Source organism: Epinephelus fuscoguttatus, linkage group LG16, assembly GCF_011397635.1.
Source record: "Epinephelus fuscoguttatus linkage group LG16, E.fuscoguttatus.final_Chr_v1".
NCBI lineage: Eukaryota > Metazoa > Chordata > Actinopteri > Perciformes > Serranidae > Epinephelus > Epinephelus fuscoguttatus.
The window spans coordinates 38571810-38596723 of record NC_064767.1 but is presented as its reverse complement, the minus strand read 5'-3'; the positions used below and the strand labels follow the sequence as shown (position 1 = coordinate 38596723).

The window sequence follows — 24914 nt, the reverse complement described above, 5'->3', positions numbered from 1 at the left end:
AGTCATCACTCGTCTCAGGATAGGATATTTGGTTTCGTTTAACTAATCTACTGATCCACACTCCACTTCGGTAGGTGGCGGTATGAGACCTTTAAGTTGGTTGCCAGCCGCCAATCAAATCAAATCAAAAGAAGAAGAGGAAGTTACTGTTGTATATCCGGTGGCAGCCACAGTCGCTGCAGACCTTTGAACGAGATAGGCAACCGTGTGAAAAAAATAACACATTTGATTGGAAACAGTTTTTTCTTTCTTTAATTTGGGTTGTTCACTCAGCGGTACTTGAGTCAACCCGCCTTGTAGAACATCAACATGTACCGGCCAGGTAAACCTACACGCGGACCGCCACCGTTCGGACCTCCACCTACCCATGGCCCACCTTTCAGACACGGAGGGCCCTGCAATGTTCCTCCCCCTGGACACATGCCACCTGCACCTTGCGGGCCATTTTCGAACCCAACACCACCGGATAGCCATTTTCTCCTCAACAGGCCACCAAGAGGACATTTCGTCAATGTACGTACCCAACAGGTTAATAAAGCTAACGTTAGCTCAGCTGGCAAAGCTATCTAGCTACAGGATTCAGATATGGGGTTGAAAACAGGGCGCTATGCTAGCCAAGAGAGGTGTAAATAATCGGGAGAGGTTGTTACAAATGCCAGTCTCTGATTTCTGAACAGACCAGGGTCGTTTGTTTGACTTACGGAAAAACAAAACGCGGGAATAAAGAATACTTTTTAAAAATGCATATGAAGATGTGGTAGAAACCTCTACAGGCTTTTATGAAAACCATACCCAGAAGATATAGAAATGGTAAAAAAGTCGATACAGTTTTAAATAAAAGAAATTAGAAAGATCTCACAGTGAAATTATACAACTAAAATTTAAATATAAAGTAATTGTTATGCTAACGGAATGAACAACAATTCAGTTCACAGAGTGATCATTATTGTTGTAAATCAAATGTTTTTAACAGCAGAGCTTTTAAAAGTCTTTTTTGTACAAAGTTAATGACATGGAAGAATCCAGTAAATGAACATTTTCATTACATAAAACAACTCCAAAGTGTTTGATAGAAAACTGACCACAGGATGTGTCATACGAAGGAAGATGAAGATTCTAAATTTGTCTAGTTGTGTTTTTATGGAATTGTGAGTTACCGTAAAATTTCTATAGTAGTGGCCCAGGCTATTATTTGCTTAAATCACTGAACTCAACAGGCTTATATTTGGGACAGACCTGTAATTCTTTTTACACAAAACTGTTGCTCATCACAGAGGGGAAATACTATCAAATTGTTTTTATGAACCAGTATGAATAAATTATATAAGATTAGGCTTTGAACAATTTGTCAATTATGTGTTATGTTAAGCCACTCATTTCACTGCACTTGAGGGTTACAGCACCCAGCATGCTGACACAACACCACTTTATCCTGTTAAAACAATATTCATAACTTGGGATTTATTTTAATGAGAAACGCTTTTGATTCTATTTATCGGTGGACCGTTACAGACTTAAGGAATACAAAAAACTTAGCGAGTAATTTAGAACACATATTCTAACTTTATGACAGCTTCAGGGGAAGGGAGTCGCCACTTTTTTTCCCCATATTCTGCTGAATCTAAATGGATTATGCTCCTCTCTTGTGTTCATGGTTTCGGTAAAAAGAAATCAACCAAGCTAATAATGTGTAGCATCTCTATATTGACAAAAGTTTTAACATTTATGTTTGTATGTGTGATCTAAACTGCTAACTAATGTTAGCTTGAGTGGGTAGTGAACAACCTGGTTGAGACAGGCCTTTATTTGTCAAAATGTGTAGCCACACCAGATTCGTAAAAGACACTGGGCGTTTAATTGGGATTAGGTTTTAATTTAAGTTTTACAGTATTAACAATATAATGTCTAAAACTGCAAGGTAAATCTGTAATCTCATATTTCACTTAAAAGACAAATGTATAGATCTGAATGATATTATTATATATCAGATATATATCATATTTCAGATATGTCAGAAATAGCCAACAATTGCTATTTAATGAAGAGTGGTGCACTAGGTGCAATAACCTTAGAAACATTACATTACATATCTTATATCAAACAAATGACTGTCACACTATGTCTCATGCAACGGTGACGTAGGTCATATGACTGGCTTGACAGCAGAAATCTCTGTGTTTTAATGTCATTCTGCTTCTCACTATACAGTGTACAGATAAATATCTTGACATGATATTTACTCTACTTTAGCTTAAAAACGACTTCTATTATATAAATGTAATCAAGTATTAGGTAAAAGTACAAGTAAAAAGCACGCTGTTGGAATTTTGACAATTATGACATTTATTTCTTCAGAACATATACCACCAGAAAACAGAGGTCTTTTCACGACTTAAAGACTTAAAAAACACAATCTAGTTTTTTTTTTTATCATTATTCTGTCTGTCCCTCCTCCATCCTTCCTTCCTCCCTGCCTCTCCTATTTTGCAGTTAGTAACTGCAATTCTCATTGAAATGTAGAGGAGTAAAAGTGAAAGTTGACAGAAATTTTTTTTAAGGGGTTGGCGTTTGACCCCTCTCCTGTAATTACACTATAGTAGTACAGTATATTGAAAACCACGGCATACTGCTATAGCTACATGTCTTCAGAGGAGATGGTACAGTAACAGGTGCAAGAAGCATGTTTTGGCTCCTTTGACCCTATGCCAGTCTGTATCAAGGCAGAGGTATGAAAACCTGTGGCACTGTAGTGGGTATAAGAACACATGCTTGTGTCCACGCTAGGGTTGGGTCGTTTCTCGGTAATACCAATTCCGGTAAAAGCGGACGTCTACAAGCCCTGTGCGCACAAAGCGCGACCACGCGGACTCCGCTCCGCGCACCAGTGTCACACAAATGACTGCTCGGCATGTATTTTTCACATCGCAGGGATTTTTCACGGACATTTTTACAGAAAACTACAACGCGGAAGTTCGCTCAACTATAGAGTGCCGAAGTCACGCCCCCTCTGGTGAAGCTCATGGGACCTTAGATTGGAAAAAATATGAATGGCAGTGAATGAGGAGAGAAATATTATCTTTTGTTCCCGTTTGAGTTGCGACATGAAATCCAAATATGTCATTAATGAATTCAAAACATAAATTTTAAGGTCAAGAAAGTCATACTTTGTGGTAAAACTGTTGAGATATAAGCTTTTGAAAAAAACGCAATTAGAAAAACTACACAGGAGGCGGTCGCCTATGTGACATCATAGCCTTCACTCACTTCCAGCAGCAGAGAAGTGGGGGTGCGGCGGGGACTGAGCTAGGGGGTGCGAGTGCGCATGCGCCAAGGCCTCTTCTGTAGCCTGGGGAGTCGATAATAGCGGACAGTTTAGTCTTGAAGAAATCAAAGAATGCGCCACAATGGCAACACTTTGGCTTTGAGCCAGACGAAGGAGGCAACCCTTGTTTGCACTGATTGAGTAAGCTAAACCTGCAAATTTATTTGTAAGGAATAAAAGAAACAACGTGTTACTGTCACTCTGTTGTCATATGGTTGTTTTTTATTTTAAATTAGTCAATTGCGCCCCCAAGTGGCGAAAATCCTGTATTACCAACTTGATGCAGTTTTTCACAAAAACTGGACCATTTGTTTTTTTCTCATACCGACCCAACCCTAGTCCACACTGACATTAAAATATGAAGGCAAAAGAAGAATCTGTTTATAAAATCTTTAACCCTATGGGCCCTAGGCGTTTTTGGGGTATTTTTACTGCCTTTACTTTTAAACTCATATCACAGTCATTATAAAGGCTACATACACATGCTATATCTTGTTTTTTTCAGGACAGTCTGGGCTAACCAGATTTGCCATCATTCCATGTCCTACTATGTGCCTGTATTTTATATAAATTTTTATATCAATGAAAAAAACAAATCCGTGTGACTAAATTCTTACATTTTTACATGTATCTCACCATAGCAAATTGCAAAAAGACATACTCTGCCATATATGAAGAGGGGAGACTCTCTGGAATCTGGCAATATAAGAACCATGATACTGGGACATTCTGTCACTTCACAGCTGTTCAAAACATGTGGTTTGTGCCAGGCGGACATGATTGCCAGTATTTTTTTCATTATTGCAAGAAATTCCATTGACTCATTCACAAGTCAAAAATGTTTTTAACCGAAAGAAACATTCAATATTTACATCTAATATCATAGAAAAATAGTCAACCCAGTGGCATGATGTCCTCCAAGATAATATTTGCCACTTTGTTTGCAGTAAACAAAGTTTGTTGTTGTTTTTCAGTTTCAGTCATATATTTGTGGGGGGGGCACACATATGTCCCCCTCAATATATATGGTGACTACGGCCCTGTCATGCATGCAAAATTAGGCTACAGTTGTCTGGGTGCGCAAAGGTGAAGTGGCTGGTCTTGTCATACGATATCTTGTCATACAATATGGAGATATTTGCATCTTGAAAGCCGGACTACAAATGTGGATAGACAGGGAGAAACACACACAAGCCTAAGACGTGGTAAGATACGATAGTCCTCACTGTATGAAGTGACTGATAACAACATCTGTATAATGGATTGTAAAGAAATTCATCAGGTTTTTATTTTGTAGACAATTAATCTGTATTTATAGCGTGATGGGATGACAGCACAATGATGTGTGTGGTATCACTGGAAAGCTCTGCACCTGCGTTTCATATGATATGCGTGGCATTTCTGTGCAACCCTGCATTCGCGAGTAATCCAAGAGTATTGTGTTTGCAAAGCTGCATGAAAGCTCTGTTATACATAATTTTAGTGTAACTTTCTTATTATTTTTCGCTGTGAAAACATTGGACTACCGACAAGTGCTTGGTCTTGTCGGAAAGCTATGATTCCGCTGTTTCACGTGATATGCGTGGCTTCTCGCTATGACGGTCGCGGAGAAAATCCACAGAGAAGAACAGATGTGAATTTGGACGCACTATGCGTCGTTCGGGCCCATAAGGTTAATCTATCAGAAATGAAACCTGTGATGGAAGAATGGTACATGGGGGTCGTGTGACTAGCAATGGTAACATCACAAAAGTTACCTAAAGGCTGTATTTGTTTTTAGAAGTATCCTGTCTGGTGCTTGAGTTAGTTTTGTTGTAAATGTTTCTTTTAAACAAAGAACAGTTTATGACAGGGTGTTATGTTTTACATAATTAAGCTTCAAGGTTATAATTGGGTAATGAGTTTGGATTATTGAAAGAGATATGTATGAGACATACTGTTTGGTCAATCTGAATGCAGTGAAAAAAGCCCCTCTAAGTTGCATGGTAGTGGTGGGTGAATGCGACTGAATGAACTGTTCTCTCAAAGCAGGACATCTGCTTCATACTCATGAAGAACAACAAATAGATGCAGTCACATCACATTTCTCTAACATCTGTTGGGCTAACATTAGCTTACCTACATACAAGCATGGACTCGTTATACATATGGTATACACAGCATAGCAAAAAAGTAGATCCATCCGTCCATTTTCGTAACCGCTTATCCTCTCGAGGGTCGCGGGGGGCTGGAGCCTATCCCAGCTAGGGCTGTCGGCGAATATTCTAAATTCGAATTTAAATTCGAATTTGAAAAAAAATGAACCTTCGAATGTGAAAATTGATATTTGATTGTGGAGAAAAGAAAAACACCACCGCAGCTGTCCTTTTTGCGAGTGGGCGTTGGCCTGGGCCGCTGCACTGAACGCACTGCATAGGGCCACACCGCCAGCGGAGGTACTGCGAAGCGCAGCTCACCGAAATTCTCGCACGAGCCGGAGCACTTCCGTTCACATCAGATGCGCATTTCTCCAAGTTGGTCGACAAGTGGTTCTGCTCCCAGCTGTTGTCTCTGTCACCCGGCTTGACACATTCGCTCGTGGCTCGCGCAGAAAATAGACCAGAGCCGGCCACGGAGCTGCGCGGTGCGGTGCAGCCGGTGTGGATGACACAATCGGTTAACATGGGCGCTGAAAGGAAACTGGTTTCGCTTCTCGGCGCCTCGAGGCTCTTCGCAGTGCTTCCACGGGCGGTGTGGCCACAGGTCAGAGGGGGGGGGGGCGAGCGAGAGGTCCGCGGTCGTTTATAACGTAATGTTATAGATAATTGTTTTATATGTTTTAATGTGTATGTAAAAGACGTTTATGTTGAAATAAAAATACCTAAAAGTAGTTATGTTTCCTTGTATTAATACATATACAAGTATGTTTCCTTGTATTAGTTTGCCCTCTTGTGGATATAATGCGAAAAAAAAATTCGAATGGTTTGAACCTATGAGTTATTTTTAGAAGGAATATTCGAACGTCATTTTTGAGCAATTTTGACAGCCCTAATCCCAGCTGACATTGGGCGAGAGGCAAGGTACACCCTGGACAGGTTGCCAGACTATCGTAGGGCTGACATATAGACTCACATTCACACCTATGGACAATTTAGGGTTACTAATTAACCAACCCCAACCTGCATGTCATTGGACTGTGGGAGGAAGCTGGAGTACCCGGAGAAAAAAAACGACGCTGACGCAGGGAGAACGTGCAAACTCCGCACAGAAGGGCTCCCTCCTGGGATTAAACCAGGAACCCAATTGCTGTGAGACGCCAATGCTAACCACTACACCACCGTGCTGCCCCAAAAAAGTAGGTGTTTTACTCTAAACCCCTAAATATTTTGAATCAATACTCATTAGGGCTGGGAATAATTTGATGTGTATTGAAATTTTTAAGTATTTAGATTCTACAAGTGTTCCGATTTGATATTATGATTTATTGTGCTTTATGTTTTATTTCTAACATTAGACCTTGGGGAAAAGTTAAATCATCCACTTTCTAGAGACAGCATATCATGAGAAATGTTTCCAAAAACAACACACATTACATGTCAGTCAGTCTTTGTGACTGTTATATCAGCAGCATCACACACTGCATAGAAAAGTGGCTAATAGACTAATAACTGTTTCTATTGTCTTATTTGTAACAGTTATATGCCTCTCTGTTTATCAGACCACAAATGAGACCTCACTCATTTAGCTAGCTAGCTAGTTAATTAGCTAGCCAGCCTATAAAATCTATGATCCCTCTGCCTCTCCCCACTAATAGGAGACTATTTGCAAGAGGAGAACAGGTGGAAGGTCAGGAGATGGACTAACTAGCGACAACTCAAATTCAGTTGGTGCAAACACCAGTGATGTTGTTCACAGCGGGCTGGGTTTAAGCTGTGTAACAGCAGCAGACAGTTTGCTGATCTGGCAGGGAGTTTGTGCTGGGCTGGCTGAATACGAGTTAGAGCTGTCAAAAAAAATTTGAAGTTAGAAATATATTCGAATATATATATATATTTTTTATAAGTTCGAACCTACATTTGATAATTCAAAAATCATTGATAATTAATTAATACTATTAATATCCTCATATATCACGGCGAATCCCGTTCGGGCAGAAATGGCTCGCGCACAAGCTGGGCCAGAGAGGGACGCAGACCCCCAAATTCCACCAGATGCATGGTTGGTTGCGTCTGTGCACGCAGCGGATAACTAGTGCAGCCGTTCCGCAACGGACCCGCATCCAGTGGAATTCCGACGAGAGACGGAGGGAGAGGCGCGGACGGAGGAGCCCGCTGCGCCAACACCACCCACTCCAGCCTCACCTGCTAGTTACTGCCATCCACCGTGCCATTTAGAATTGAACAAATGGGCTTATTAGGCAAACTATCGATTTCTGTGTACATTGGTGTGAGACCAAATATACAAACATGAAAATATGAATAGCTACATGTCAGTGAAGAGGCAACTGGACTTGCTTGAGTTTCTTGAAGACGTTTCACCTCTCATTCAAGAAGCTTCTTCAGTTCTAACTCACTGGTGCAGAGTCGCAAGCTTTAAACTCTGGGTAGGTGTGAACCCGTACAGAGTCGTTGAGGTCACATGTGAGTTACTGACCCACCTGACCATCTTGTGTGTCATTAGGGTTAGATGGGTCCAGGTGAGAATGGGTGTAAAGTCGTCTGGGGAGGGATCCCAAGACTGCTTTGTAAATGGGTGATAAGTGGTGTCGTAGGCAACCTCCTCTATTTAACGATGGTTGTTCCAGTTTTAAGTAGATGGCTTCTTTCATGCCTCTTTCAAACCATCTGTCTTTTCTGGCCAAGATGTTAACATTGCTGTCCTCCAAGGAATAGTAGGCTACATTCTGTATGCCTTCATACTTGACGGAAGTATTATTGAGTCTAGTTTGCCTAATTTTCTGAGCCTCAGAAATAAAACTTGCCTATACTTTGCCACTCAGTCCACCCTCTCATTTTCGTCAAACACCACTTGGTGGATGTATTGCTGGGGACCTGAGGATGTGCGTTGTCATCTTTGGTGCAATAGGGATACAAGACACTTTCAGTTTTAATAAACTTTTAGTAACTTTGAACAAGTGAACAGCCTTCTGAGGCTACACTGTAAGTAGTATACATTTGAGTTGTACATTTTTAGATGCTTTTGGGGCCTCTATAAGTTATTATGGGGTACAATGAGTTAGAATAATACCACAATTAGGCCTGTCACGATAACAAATTTTGCTTGGCGATTAATTGCATCAGAAATTATTGCGGTAATATTGTGCTTTTAAGATCATGTGTATATATATATATATATATATATATATATATATATATATATGTATATATGTATATATATATATATATATATGTATGTATATATATATATATGTATATAAAATAAATATATATATATATATGTATATGTATGTAATAATAATAATAAAGGAATATTGATGCAAGTTTACCCTTTTAAAGAGAAATAAACAAGAATAAACAAGATTATTTACAAATGCAAAAAAAGAAAATTTAAATATCCAAAATAACACATTAAAATACAAAAATAAATAAAAAAGACCTTATAAATACAAAAAAATAGACTCTCGGTCTCTCACTCTCAGGTGTGCCGTTAAGTTGGTCATATTCGCTCTTTTTGTTGAGATGGTTCTAGAACAAACACGGCACACCGGCTCGTCCAAATTACTGGGCCCCCCCCCTGTCATTTGGTTTAAATCCAAAACACTCCCACACAGGGGCCGTGGCATTTGGTTTAGGAACAAGTTCCCTGTCTTTCTCTTATGCTCAACTCTCTGTTTTCTTCTCCACCTCCTCTCCCCTTCATGAAGATCACACTGTGTGTGTTTGTGTGTAGCCCAAAGCCCCGCCTCCCCCACAGAGACAAAGACACTCAATGACAAGAGCTTTTCCTCCGTTCATTACACTAATGAAGCAACTCACCTGGCTGCCAGACGATGCACGGCAGTGAACGCTCTTGTCGCCCAGTCTCTTTGGTGGAGAGAGACGAGGAAAACAAACACGCATGAATATGGCAACTAATCGCGGCCGGAAAAGTTACCATCTCCCTTTTAATTTACCGTGCAATTAACCGACTTATCGCATATCACGACAGGCCTGACCACAATTCAGTATTCTATATATTGTCTTAAGAGGTCCTAGGAAATGTGAGCTAAAGCCACATTTTCACCAACACTTGTTGTAGTACCCTTAGAACTGGTACATAACCCATACCGACATTAGGGCTGTAGTCTCCTAGTTGACTAGTCCATTATTTGGTCGCTATGCTCTCGTCTGACCAACTTCTCATTAGTCGAATAATCGCCGTGTTACTTTCATAAGGAGAAAAGTGCTACATCAACAGCTTTCCAGGATTAATCCATTATTTCCTGTGGCGGGGGTACAGGCTAAGTTACCTGTGAAAATGGGGATGTTTTCAAAACACCCCCGTTGTTGACAGAAATTTGGACTCGCCCACCCTCACGCTCAGCGTTGTGGTGACACAGACCTCCTGTCTGTTTCTGTATACTGACACCATTTCCCTCAGTGGAAACGGAGCTTGTATTTATTTGTATTTTACAGATAAGAAACAATAAATTGTGAAGACAGTAGTGATTGTGAAATCAAAGCTTCATGAAACAGTGAACCACTTTGACACACCTGCTTCAAGAATGACACACTGCTTCGAAGCATTTCATACAGTCAGAAGAGTGACATCTGCTGGCTGTGTGTCAGAACTGCATCTAAGTGGAAGACCTGGAAAAGCCTCAAGACTGCCTGTAACGAGGCCTCGCTCCCGGTAGTCACGTGACTGTGGGTGTGCCGAAGCAGGGATCGAAACACTGCCTCAGAACACTTGCGCTTCAAAAGATCGACACTGTGTCGAGCAAACTGGCTCGAGCGTAACATCACTAGAAGACAGTAAAGCCTCCACTAAAATAGCATTTTAAGTCGTGTGTGTGATTTATCCTTCAGGGATTTATGCTTCAGGATTTATCCTGGCTTCTAATGAACAGAGGAAATCTTCACTCGTCGCTAGGCTAATGTATACAATGTAAAATGCCATAGGCTGGCGCTACTAAAGTTACAGGGCTGCCAACTCTCACGCATTGGCCATGAGACACACACATTTGATTGGCTTCACACGCTCTCACGCCACACCCCCGATTTCTCACGCTGAAGTGTCTGTCTGAGCTGGCTGTCGGCGTCCGCTCAATATTGTACACAAAGGGTTAACAATTGTTGGTGTTTACCATACGTCCTGCCTCTAACCTCGTATTGCTCATCAATTGGCTCTTCCGTTATTTTGGTAACGTGTGATTGGTCCTCCCCAGCGCCGCTCTCTCCACTGACTTTGTGGGTGCGCGTCACTGTACAGCTCACGGCAGTTCGTGAGGGAACGACACATACACGCGTGTCACCGTTAGCGCTCCACACCGGAGCACCGAGTGTGAACGGTGAGTCGGTTGGTTCAGTAAGTAAGCTAAACAAACACCTGTTGATGTTAGGCTAACTGAATGGCGTTCCTGGGCAACTCTTTGCTAGATAATGAGATGCTAATGAGCTAATACTAGCTGAGCTAAGTTTGGCAACTATTAGATCAATATTATATGCCAGAGAACATGAAATTCCACTTCACATGCTCCATCAGCAATCATAGATGTCATGTAGTGATGACACAGTTCAAATTAATGTTTGTAGTAAGATGACATGATAGAAACAGTCTGAATAAATGAAATGTGAACACTATAAATAATAGCTCCCTCAGTGACAGTCTTCAGCATCCATGGTGTGTGAAGGAGACACTTAGGAGAATACAGATCCACTGCTCCCAGTAAAAACACCAACACTGAGTCATATTTATGTAATAGATACTGGATGTAAGTGCAACATTTTGCACACACTTGTATTATAATGATTTTGGAGCATTTACATTTTTGTTGATTTGTTTTATTTATGTTTAACATGATGAAGCTGACCAACTTGTGTTGACATTATGGCTGTTCTTTAGCCTATACATTCAGATGTTGTTTAATGAATTACACAATTGTAAAACATACAGTATGTTTTCCTCAGGCTACAACAATCAATATCTATGACTGTTACATCTCAAATTGTCCCACTGTTCACATGTCTTGCATCAATATATTTTTTGTCAGATGACAAGTAGTAGAGAGACTGGAGGAGATGGAAGAGATGGAGGAGGAGAGGCAGGAAGAGAGACAGAAGGAAATGGAAGAGAGACAGGGGGAGATAGAGGAGAGACAGGAGCCTCACAGGTGAGATTGAATCATGAAGGATATATGTTGATAGTAAGGATTCAGCATTGTGACTAGGGGTAAGAAAAAATATTGATTCATGCATAATATATGTTTTTACCTGATATCAATATGAATTTGGATCACTGTTATCAACCCAACTGCAGACCGCAGGCTGGTACTGAAGTTAAGCCCCTTCAGAGTATACTGTTACTGTTATTATTATAGTTTACCCTGGGAAGCACATAGGGACAGATGTGGTGAAGTTATCAGTGTATATTCATGTAACTGATAACATTAGAGAATACATTAACCAAGACTTTCTTGTATTTAGTGTAGATATCTAAATATGCATTATAAAGCAGTGATCAGTTTCACATGACGTGAAATTGCATTAAAAAATCATCAACGTACAAGTCGCCGCCATGGAGCACTTTTATGTCCCTACCAATGTGAAAATCAAACCTACGCCCTTGGAGCCAAAACGAAAAAAGTCCCTGTTTCAATGCGCAGTACACCTCCCGACCGCTACATTGGATGTTGGTGGCGCTGTGGCCCAATTGACACCGGGATTGCACTCAGAAGAAGGAGAAGAAGAAGAAGAAGATTGATTTCCCCCGCTCTTTTCAGGTATGTATGTTAAGTGTTTGCGCTCTTAAACTTTAAGTAACGTTTCCATATTTGTTTTTTGTGTGTTGTGAGATCATTTAAAGGCATTTCAAGAGCTTTGTGCATATTATTTTGAGGTTTCAATGCAGCTGTAAAAGTATACTGTAGGTTGATGCCTAATTAATTTTGTCTGTTTTATCTATACAAAACCATTCCTCTGTGCTGCTTTATAATTGTATATTAATTACTGTATAGTAGTATATACAAATTAGAATAATTTGTTATGTATGTATAAAGCATCATATACAGTGGGTGCGTACATTTTGTTTTAGACAAAATTAATTATCAACCTTTACTCATCTTTCAAAGGAATATGAGATACTTTTTTTCCACTGTGTTCTTGGTTCATTCTTCATAGGCGACAGGGTTAAGTCTGTTCATGAGGCTTGCCACCATTGCAAAGCTGGTCCTGGTGTTACCCCACTCCAATGCAGATGCAGAGAGAGAGACTAAAACCAGGAACAGCCTGGCTCTGGATGGAACCCTGTCATCAATAATGACAATAAAAATGGCTGGCCTGGAGTCCTGCTTCACGTGGGAGCCCTTCACAGAAATCATCAAAAAAGGCCACAAGCAAGTACAACAAAGCACACAGATCTTAAGGACTTTGACAATAGCCTCCCTATTTTGGGAATTGTTTGTATAAATGGTTAAACTTTAATTTTTTTTTATTTTTTTTTATTTAAATTGGTATTAGCTGCATGTAGTTTGGGGATGTTCAAAAATGTCACAATAACATAGCTTTTGGGGGTTTTCATTTTTATTTAATTGTTTCTTGCATGATGTTGCATATCTGTTTACTGTTTGATTATTTTTATACAGAATCCCAGAGTAAACATGCACAAATTTGAGCCATGCTGTGTCTTGTGTCTTACTGTTGGATCAGTTGGTTCAATTGGTACATTCTGAGTTAGGCTAATACATTGAGAACTACTGATGTATAGAGTGCCGAAGTCACACCCCTTCCGGTAGAGCTCATGGGATCTTAGATCGGAAAAAAATATGAATGGCAGTGAATGGGGAGAGCAATATTATCTTTTGTTCCCGTTTGAGTTGCGACATGAAATCTAAATATGTTGTTAATGAATTTAAAACATAAATTTTAAGCTCAGGAAAGTCATACTTTGTGGTAAAACTGTTGAGATATAAGCTTTTTAATTAGAAAGGCTCAAGAGTACACAGGAGGAGGTCGCGTATGTGACGTCATAGCTTTAGCTCGCTTCTGCAGCTTGGCCTCCCTGCTGAAATTCCACTGTTTTATGATTAATCGATTTATGATTGAAGATGTCTGTCTGTTTTGTTCCAGGTTGTAGTCACTCCAAGCTGCAGGAAGCGAGCGAAAGCTATGACATCACATACTCGACCGCCTCCTGTGTAGTTTTTCTAATTACGTTTTTTTTTCAAAAGCTTATATCTTAACAGTTTAACCACAAAGTATGACTTTCTTGACCTTAATGTTTTTAGACAAAATTAATTATCAACCTTACTCATCTTCAAAAATGAACAAAGCGAGACAAAAGATAATATTTCTCTCTTCATTCACTGCCATTCATATTTTTTCCGATCTAAGGTCCCATGAGCTTCACCGGAAGGGGTGTGACTTTGGAACTCTATGGAAAATGGTATATTTAAAAACAACAACAACAACAAAAAAACGTTTTTGTTGTATGGTAATGACACTGAATGGGCCATACAAAAAATTGCAGTGTATGTGGCAAAATTTCAGTTGGCCCCACCAAATCTCTCTCCGAGGTTTTTTGAAGTTGGCAGCCCTGAAGTTAACATGTTGTATTTGTTTGGAAAACGTGTTAAGTGTGACAGTTGTTTTGTCGGTGAATCTTGTGAGCTGTAATGGAGCCAAACTATGTGCCATTACCTTTGTTACATGTTGCTGTTGTCCCTGGTTTTTTATGAGAAGAGGAAAAGATTGCTAGACGCTAGGCTAGTTTATACAATGTAAAATGCCATAGACTTGTGCTAATAACATTAGCATGTTGTATTGGTGGGGGAAATGTGTCCAGATAAAGACAAGTGTTTGTCTGTCAGTTCTGCGATTTATAATGAAGCCAATTTGCTTACTTGTGTTTGAAAATGTCTCTATTAAGCCATATTTAATGTGTGTTTTGAATCAACTATATAAATAAAGTTTGATTTGAACTAAACTTTACAGCACTTAACACAGTCCTCCACTGCTGACTAGTGGTTTGGAGGTGTAACTGCAGAGTGACACAGACACCACCACACAAGTAAAAATAACGTGCACATTTTTTTTCCCCACGACTGATTGATTAATTGAAGATTATGTGCGACTTTAGTTGACCAAGATTTTCTTTGGTTGACTACAGCCCTAACCGATATGTACCTTAACCCTAGTGTGGTTTAAGTTTTCACTGCAGACAGCGCTCTTAATGTTGGCAGGGTTGTTACATTCTGGTTTTAGCCGCATCAACCACGAAAGTAGCGTGACATCATATCTAATGCGACACAAGAAACGTATCTCAGGAAACACTATATGGCTATTACAAAGAGACAAGCTTTGTTTAAGAAAAGGCTCAAGGTGACGAAGAAGACAACCACCTGTGGGCGAGACAACAAAGATGGCACAGGAGGGTAAGCTAACCTAGGCTTTTGTGTCCTTTGTTACAATTGATTCATCTGCTGTAATGTACTTTAACTAGCTAAAGTTGCTTGTTAGCTTGATATAAACCAAACAGCCCAGCAGTATAAAAGTTACAGTAAGTTGGTTAGTCAAAGCAAGCATTATACATCATGCGTTGTACTCGTTAGCCATCTTCTGGCTACTGAGTGGGTTATTGTGACAGCATATCTCACTATTCTCTGAATTTTTCGAAGTGAACCAAACAATCAATAGATCAATGGAAAAAATAACATGCACATTAATAATGAAAATGTTCATCAGATACAGCTTTACAGAAAATAGTTATAACTTAGCTTCACATCAGCAGGCTGCAACAGTGAAATCCTTTTTCTGATTATACTAACAGTATAAAGTTACTTAATAACTCCCCACTAATCACACCACTATGGGACAGTTGCTGTTACTACTGCTGTTGGCTGCATTATTCCGCATTTTGCGTGCAATGCATTTGTACAGTTTCTGTGTATTATATACTTAACTTACACACGTATCCATTTGTTCTATCTGATTTTCTCTATTAATCTGTATCTATTTTGTCCTTGTGCTCCTGTAACACTCAAATTTCCCCTCTGATGGGTGAATAAGTAACATTTATGTTAGTGAAAAGTGATGTAGCATTTTCTATGCAGGACTGGAGTGTGGAGTATTTTTACATTGTGGTACTACTACTTTAGGATCTGAATATTTCCTTTACCACTGCCATTGCTCACTACATGTGCTGTGTATGTGTTTTTCAGATTACGCACCTGTTCTAAAGTCCTGCAACAGACTAATAGTTTGGGCTTTCAACCAAGCCAACAAGTGGTGGGATGTGATTGTGCTTGGGTGGGTGCAGAATTTCAGGATGTCCAAATGAATATTTCTGCACTCGTGTAACGAGCTATGTCCAGTGATGGAGAAGAGAGTGTGACAGTTCTGTGAGCTGCAAGCATGTTGTTGGTTCCAGATCACACTCATTTTCTACAATGGGAAAAGCTTAAAGAAATGGCAGCCTACATTGACAACAGCTGGGGGCCTCCACAGTGTATTGGTGCAATTGATGGGTCACACATACCCATTTTGGCACCGCAGAAGTACCAATGTGACAACTTCAATCGTAAAGGCTGGCATTCCATCATCCTTCAAGAAGTTGTAGATGGAAAAGGACTGTTTTGGAGTGTATATTCAGGAATGTTTGGGAGTTTGCACAATGCTCGAGCTCTAATACTGTCAACATTTACCCCTTTTCCACCAAATCAGCTCTGGTTCTTGAACTGGTTCTGTTCACAATTCCTGGAACCTTGGTGCTATCTGGTTAACTAGCCTGCATTACCCCATTGTTGAGCAAAACCATTGTAATCAAGGATGTGTCATCAGCAGAGGGCCTTGCACAATGAACAATGGAAGTAAACAATGGTAGCAAAATGGCAGATTACATTAATTACCTGGAAGCTTTTGTTCTGTTAGAACACATTTGTTTTTAGATAGATAAACTTTATTATCCACCTCAGTGGAAATTTGTCTTTGGCGTCTCTCAAACAGTAAAAGTACATACAAACACATAACATGTACAAATATACAAATACTATGTTGTTGTTTTTTTACCCAAAAAACAAGCATAGATCAGCTGTTAATGAGACTACTGCACACTTTTTGATGATTTCTCACTTGACTTCCCCATTGCTGCCTTCTCCATCCTCTCATTCCAACCTGTAGAATATGACACACCCAGTGATGTCACTATGACTCGCACTTCAAGGCCAAGAAAACCCTGTTGAGAATCAAGTTTTTGGGTTCTGAACCAATTTTATTTTGGTCAAAATGCTCTGGATGTTTCAAATTTAGTTGCAGGAACAAGAACGCAACCCGTTCCATGTTGGTGGAAAAGGCATAATTGTGGCAACTGATTAAACCTGGTAGCTTTTTCTCAACATTGGTGGATTGAATTTTTGCTATTACATCCTAATGGATTCTGCCTATGTCTTGCAGAACTGGCTTCTGAAGCCATTCCCTGATATTGGGTGACTGACAGTATAACAACAGATGTACAATAAAAAAGTGTGCAGAGCACTGATACCTGGAAAAATCTATAGTAGTGTCTGTCCTTCATCTCTCTCTGTCTCTGTCTCTCTCTATGTATCATTTTGTCATATGGAATACTGTAAATTTATTATGTTGATCTGGTCTGTACGATATCTATTGCACGTCTGTCTGTCCTGGAAGAGGGATCCCTCCTCAGTTGCTCTTCCTGAGGTTTCTACCATTTTTTCCCCCGTTAAAGGTTTTTTTGGGGTGTTTTTCCTTATCCGCTGTGAGGGTCCAAAGGACAGAGGGATGTCGTATGCTGTAAAGCCCTCTTAACCAAGGGTGGCTCTGGCACAGAGTGCTGCGGAGGAGGGCAGGGATGTACAAGAGGGTCTGATGCACTACTTGAGTAGTTTCTACTAATACAGCATATCTCAACTGTTCCAACCACAGGGTCCATATTTCTTTTTAATCATTATTTTAAGGTCTACACAGGTTAATATATTTAACATCATACTTGGGTTTGGCCATGTTGTCGAGCTAGTTTACTGTTTCTGTCAAGTTGCTATCCGTAAGTCACTCACTCTACAGCAGGAAACGACACTTCAAAATAAAAGCATTGTGCCAGAAATTCACTGTACTTAAAAATTAAGTGTGTTTTTTATAACCTTACCAGTTTGTGAGTCACTTGTGGTCTGTTCAAAATGGCCCGCAACCCACATTTGGACTGTGATCCACCAGTTGGGAACCACTGTACAAATTCGCAAATCTTTGTCAGTACTGTTCTTGAAACCATGGCACAACTTGCAGTTGTAATGACCACAAGTATATTTTTTTTAAACAATGACTTTCTGGCTCTTTTTTAAAAAAATTGCTTGGGTTTTTAATAAATGCTTGAAACTGCTTGGAATTGTATCTGCCATTACTATTGGCTCAGACAGATTATACAGGATTTTATTTATAAAGCCCAATATCACAAATCACAATTTGCCTCACAGGGCTTTACAGCATACAACATCCCTCTGTCCTTAGGACCCTTGCAGCGGATAAGGAAAAACTCCCCAAGAAAATGGGGAAAAAATGGTAGAAACCTCAGGAAGAGCAACTGAGGAGGGATCCCTCTTCCAGGACCGACAGACATGCAATAGATGTCAGGTGTACTTATAGACAAGTTACACATTTTGAAGCATAAACTTCTGTGTTTTCCTCTAATTTGTCACCCATCTGTAAAATGCTATCATGAAACCTGATTTTGGTAGTTTATAGCACAATAACATCTGATTTAATATGATGAAGTGAAAATTATTTTGAATATCCACATATATGTATATAAAAAATGTAGTTTACCACAGCTCTAGGTGCAAGAAACTTTTGAAAAAGCTAAAGAAGTGCGTGACTATGGAAAGAGTATACAAACCTGGTTTTATAGAATAGAACATAAATGCATATGGTAAAGAACTTAATATGAAAAAGGGAAAAACGGCAGTGCTCAGCACAGGAAAACAGATTTGCACATACAAACATTACTAGAACAGCCAAATATAAATAACAATCTACATGTGCAAATACAAATTAGTGCAACACATACAAAGGTGCAGAAAGGCCAAACAACTAGTAATATGCTTTTGCCAGCTGCACCAAGTGTAATGCCCAGGATATGATGCATCTAGTCATTAGATGAAGTACTGGACATACTCAGCTGCCCCACAATGCATTTCTCTCTTTAGACAGCGCAGCAGCCTCTAACGGGAGATTTTGAGCCAGGCAAAAAGCTGTTAATATGTCACTTTACGAAGTTTTAATATTTACTCAGCACAAAGGTAATCTCTTAGATTCCCAATATGTGGTCAGTAAATCCAAATGATACCTGTTTGGAAAATTGTTGTGACGTTTTTGGAGATACGGAGCAGCTGGCAGGGTCGGACTAGCTGTCAGACATGTGACAGTCATGGTGCTTTAGTATACTTCAGTGGGAACCAGGCCCCCAGGAACGTAGCTCAGCTTGCTTCCAGTTTTTCCCAGTGGCTACTCGCGATATTGCAGTGAAAAAAAAATCCCCTGTAGCCCAAAAACAATTTTCCCAATGGACCACCATTAAAAAAGAAAACTGTTGACAGGACAGCTCCAACTGCAAACAAGGTCAATAATGACTCTTTCTATTTTGAATTTGATCCATGGAGGGTTTATATTTGTAAAACTTCCCTCGAGCTGAGAAGCGATTTAAAATACATCACGTTATCACAATGCAAAGTCTACGAGCCGAATGGGAACTCGTGGGAAGGGCCAGCAGGAGAAATGCAACTGCTCGTATTCGATGGGCTGCACACAGCAGAAGTAAACCCAGAAGCTAGAAACTTTTTTCAACGTATGCGCCAGTTCCATTGGACAGAATAGGCGCCATCTTGGGGTCTGGTATCTAGTTATTATTAGATTTGTTACCATAGATGGTCACACATCTATGGTGTGAAAAGTTTGTTGGTCATGGCATACGTAGTCCTCCATTTAGTAGCCAGATTGAGTAAGTAGTAGGCAGTGCGTACGTGTGAGATTACAAACACTACCATTCTCTCCAGACCCAGCGGTGTCTTCTTACTCAGTTTCACCAGGTGTTGGCAGGAGGAGGATGAACAGCTCACCTCCCAGCCCTCTGTTAAACTGCTGGGGGCTGATTTAAGCCTAGTTTAGACCAAAAATTTGCAAAGAGACTAGTTGACACAACTCACAGCTTGCAACTACTCGCAATGTCCTGTTCTGTAACGTTCTAAAAACCTCCCAGTTCATCTCTGTGCAACAAGTCTGTAGCACATAAGCACATACAGCAAGCAGCAGCAGAGACCCACTGGGCAGTTGACCAGCCTCAGGTTCTAAAACCAGTCGCTGGCAATTTGTCCACCTGAGTTGCAGGTGACACCATCAGCTAGCTTGAGTCAAGCTCAGACCGGCCAGTTCCCACTGCTGCAACTTGTCTCTGCAGCATTCTAAAATGGTTTCATCTCCTTGTTAATCTTTGATTTGAACTGGGCTTGAGGGATCTCCAATGTATTACTGTTTAAATAACACAAAACCAGTGTTTGTTTAATACTTTCATTCTGACTTGCCAATATTAGTAAAAAATATGAAAATAATGTAAATTGGCCTCATGTAGCATACCTATTGTCTTTATCAAAGTGTAATTCTTTTATTTTAGGTAAATATTTTGATAGAAAATAATTGCCTTTTTTTTTATTTTCCTTTTTTCAGTGTAATGTGTCCCAGTGACTCAAATTTAATATCAAAATGTATGACTACACAGAACATAACTTTTCATATGGGATTTTACTGCTTCTCTTTTTAAAAAAAAAAAAAAAAAAATATTTTTCATGAAAAATCTTTTTGTTTTTCCTCAATAACATCAAGTGGCACATTTATACTGAGCAAAAAATTTAAACTCAACACTTTTATTTTAGTTCCCAGCTGTCAGTAATATTTATTATGTTATTTATATGAATAGATATTAATATAAAATTGAAATAGCAAACAAATCCCATGTGATTAGGCTTAACCTGTGCAGTGGTATATTTGGATATTAACTTTAAATGGGTCACATGACATGGCATTTATTGAAAAAGAATTGTGATATTTTGGTCGTTTGACATTATCAAAGAAGTCCTAATATGATAAGAAAAAAAATCAATAATAGGTTTGCAGAGAAGCTGTTCAAAATGTTCTTCTGACCATATATAATCTGAAGTGGTTTCACTGTACATGACTCTAATTTTGGTTGGACCAGGGCACGGTGGAAGTGCAGAGAAAGAGAGACCAGTATGCCAAATAGTGATGTAAAAATGGTTTTGGTGCTGGTTAGAAAAACATTGATGCGTGTAATTTTAAAAGTTCACGGCACCAATGTGTGTGCACAGAGAAAGTATTCTGAGCCCTGTAACACGAGACCATTTAGGCAGTTGTTCAAGTTGTCAAGCAGTCAGTGTGCACTTACTACTCAAAGCTTAAAAACAAATGTTGAACAATGTACAACTGTCCCTTTGATTTAATATAATTTCTAACTGTACATCAAATAAGTATCATCTTAAACAAGCAGTGTGGAGGATTAAGGGGCTTTCTATTAGCAGAAATGGAATTTAATATTCATAATTATGTGTTTATAAGTGTATACTCACTTGAAACTACAAACTTTTTCCTGTTAGCTTAGGATTAGCCCTTCTTATCTGGGTGTGGGTCCTGTTTACGAAGCCCACCTTCTTGTACTGCCATGTCTCTACAGAAACCTAGAATGGACAAACCAAACACTGGCTTAAGAGAGGGCCTTTCATGTTTTACGTTAGCAGAATACCAGCATAGGTTCTACTGTACTCTTGGAAAGGGAGGAGTAGGGGGAGGGGTTTCAGTGGGTTGCAGTGTGCAATTTCAGCGCTAGATGCCACTAAATCCTACACACTGCTCCTTTAAGTATGCTGTTGCAGATCTTTCTTGTACAGCACTATAACATGAATTCTGAATACTCTCAGCCCCACTGTAGCAGTTTCTCCATAGACCGTAGTACAGTGATTGCTTTGGGAGGCAGCCAGCAGATCGTCCCTCCTGCACAACAACCACATATTCAGGTCCCACAGTGGAATCCCACTCCTGTGGAACATCATCTTCCAGACAGCAGGTATATGTGTGTTTGTGCTAATGAAATGTTTTGTGTAAGTCCAAGCAGGAAGAGTTGCACTCATTTTGAATTTGCTGTTGTTTGAAACAAATGCATGCTGCTTTTCAGTGAACAAGCTGGTGAAGAATTCCTGAGATGCATTGCAGCCAACAAGCCTCTCCCAGACTATCTTAAAGGAAACATGGCATACAATCTGGCTGAAGCTTTTAAGTCAGCTAATGTCCTGAAAGAAGCAGTCAAATTAGACCCTGAGTTCCAGAAGCAAGCGACCAGAAGCAAAAGCCGTAGTCGAAGCCGCGGCAAATCTAGAGCCAGGAGCCATGCCAGAAGCAAAAGCCGGGCACCCAGCAGAAGCAGAGGAAGGAGCAAAAGTCGTGCTCGTGGAAAGAGTCGAGCAAGAAGCAAAAGCAGGGCGAGGAGCAGGAGCAGGGCTCACAGTAGGAGTAGGAGTCGGAGCCGGGGCAAGAAGAAGAGTCATGTTAGGAGCAAGAGCCGGGCCAGGAGGTCCAAGTCAAGAAGCAGCAGTGGTGAAAGGAGCCATGGCACAGACAAATGGAGAAAAAGGAGCCCCAGCCACAACAGCAGCAGTGTTAGCAGTAGTAATAACCTCATGGGGAATAGTCTGTTAGAAGGACTGAAGCTGGTCATGAACAGCAAAGAACTGGAGGAGCGGTTGCCCACACTCAAGGATGCTATCCTTACTATTCAGGTAGAGCACATGATTCACTGTCCAAAATGTCTTGTTTTAGACTGTTATTAGTGTCTAATTTATGAGTATTAGCTTCTACCAATTTCATGGAACTTGATTTTAAAACTTGATAGCTGCAGCTGTTAGTTGGTGGGATGGGGCTGATCTGCCACAGACTGAAAGAGGTGTTAATAAGGTGATGGGATGTTGCTGTCGTGTGTGTAATGAAATTATGAAATTTGTTTTCAAAGATCAGTAAGTAATGCAAAGTAAATTACCCCAAATATAACCATTTTGTATGCACAAAATGGGCCTTGAAACATGTGTATGCCAGTTCAAACAGATAAGTTTGGATTTATAAAAACAAACTTGAAGGAAAAAGGTGCACACTTTTACAGAAACTCTGACCCATTCATACAAACATTTTGGAAACAGAAGATGCAGTTGGCTAGATAGTGAATTGAAGCCTAAGTCTATGAAGATCCTTTTCATTTCACTTCAAAAACTATTACTTATATATTCACTTAAGCCATAGGTGTTACACTGTGTTTGTGTGTAGACACTAATTATTCCACAAGCACCTCAACCCAACCCAAATCATAACCATTTACTTCTTGGATTTAGTCTGTTATAGTCTGCATTGGTGTTTTCACCAACTGCTGGTTAATCGCTACATTTCCAGTGCACATGTGAGGTGCCATATGATGCCTACACTGGGTTGCAGTAGTGGAGCCATTATACAGCCCCTCCAGAATGTTGCAGTGTTGCAATCGCAACAATTAACGCAAATTCAGACAATTGCCGTAAATTCAACCTTGCAATTTAGATAATTTAAAATGTGTAAAGTGTGAATTCATTGTAGAGCTGCTTGCAGCATCTTGATTTGCTTTGAGACTGCTGCTGTGGGACCGGAGCTCTGTTTCTGGGACAGAGTAAAAAAAACATACAGTGACAACGCTAACTTTTAGCATTACATGGCTATCCTTACCCTTTTTTGTTTCCTGATTGATTGTCAGAGATTAGCTGTTGTTGCCCCCTACCCCCCCAGCACCACCATCACAAACATATTCTGACGGAAACATTAAATGCTCATAATAATAAGCTCAGAATCTGAGACACTATGACAAATATTTGTGCAACTACAACTGGCCCTGCTATTTCATTGCAAAAATGCCTGTAGACATTGTAATATGCATCGCAAGATTTTAGAAAATCTGCTGTGATATCAGACACTTCAGGCTGCAACACTCCCAAAAACAAACTACGAAATTCTGGAGGGACTTATTATAGAGCTGCTGACGAAAAACTATTTTACTACCTGACATGTAAGCACATAGGACCTGTTGCCATGCATGGCTGTGTGGAGATGTCCAAGTGAAAGAGCTGCCTTATTGAAAGCACTCTGAGCCATTAGGGTTTGGTGCATCTCTCCAGTTAGAAGGCAAGGTTAGCAATTCAAGTCTCCGCCCCACAGACTAAGCCGCTGTCGCCAATTTCATTGTATCAGTCATCCAACTGGAGAACAGTGCATTGAAATAATTGTACAATAGAAATTTTTAAGTTGATGATGATCCTCAATGGAAAATTGCAGAAGTGTGTGTACAGTGTAGAAAAATGTGATTATCCCAGTGGGGGATTAGTGCTGACTGTGCTGTACTGCACTGTTAAGTGTATGTCATTGCTATGATCTCTTCTGCACAGGCCTCAGATGAAAGCAAAAAAGTGGAGAGCATATCTGATGAGCACAGACACCAGCAACATGACTATGAAGAGAATTCAACATCGTTGGAAAATGACATGCTCCTTCCTCATGACAGAACAGGCAGTGACTTCTCTTGGCTTCAAGGACAAAGTCAGGAGGACTCTGCAGTCCTGAAAGCTGAGGAGCTTGAAGATGAAGAGTCATTCTTGTATGGGAATGAAGACACTGGAGGAAAACAAGCTAGTAAAACTTCCACAGCACTTTTTGCAACATTTTCCCAGATTGGAGAACACACCAAATTACAGGAAACTGATTGTTCTGGCAGTCAGCATTATCAGAGCAAGTCCATATTCAGTAGTGCTGGGGATCCATTTGACCTGAAGCAACCGTTTCATATGACTCCCACAAGCATAGCTAATCTGGACAGCAGTGAGTGTGAGAAGATCAAGAACATATTAAAAAGTCTGGGCACAGCAGACATCAGCGAGGTCATGGTAAAGATGCAGGGTCAAAAGGAGGGGAAGAAGCTGAGTCCTGCACTTCCTGCATCAGACCGAGCAGCAGCAGGCTTAGCATTACCAGCACTGAGTAACATCAATGTACGGCAAGCTCTGGAGTCTTTACAGTCACTGATCAAAGGTGAGAATCCATTTAATCCATTTAAGTCAGAAATTATTTTTTAGATTTTATTTGTACTAACCATACCTTCACATCTTCACATTGCAGACAACTTTTTTAAATTGATGATCCCAAAAGTGTATATGTGTGTGTGTGTGTGTGTGTGTGTGTGTGTGTGTGTATATATATATGTATATATATATATGTATATATATATACATATATATATAATATGTATGTATGTATGTATGTATGTATATACAGTACAGGCCAAAAGTTTGGACACACCTTCTCATTCAATGCATTTTCTT

At 40.0% G+C, this 24914-nt stretch overlaps 1 protein-coding gene across 2 annotated transcripts in view; it reads left to right on the top strand.

Annotated features, from left to right (window-relative positions):
• The first annotated feature begins 144 nt into the window (after positions 1 to 144).
• si:ch211-195b21.5 (uncharacterized) overlaps positions 145 to 24914 on the top strand; it is a 43640-nt gene continuing 18870 nt past the window's right edge. The window contains exons 1-5 of one of the 2 annotated variants that reach the window (XM_049601179.1): positions 145 to 513; positions 11514 to 11633; positions 21450 to 21595; positions 21704 to 22304; positions 23985 to 24624. In XM_049601179.1, the coding sequence (XP_049457136.1) occupies positions 310 to 513; positions 11514 to 11633; positions 21450 to 21595; positions 21704 to 22304; positions 23985 to 24624 (1711 nt within the window). In that variant the 5' untranslated portion in view covers positions 145 to 309. The remainder of the gene's footprint in view (positions 514 to 11513; positions 11634 to 21449; positions 21596 to 21703; positions 22305 to 23984; positions 24625 to 24914) is intronic. The other variant, XM_049601180.1, reaches the window with a different exon arrangement.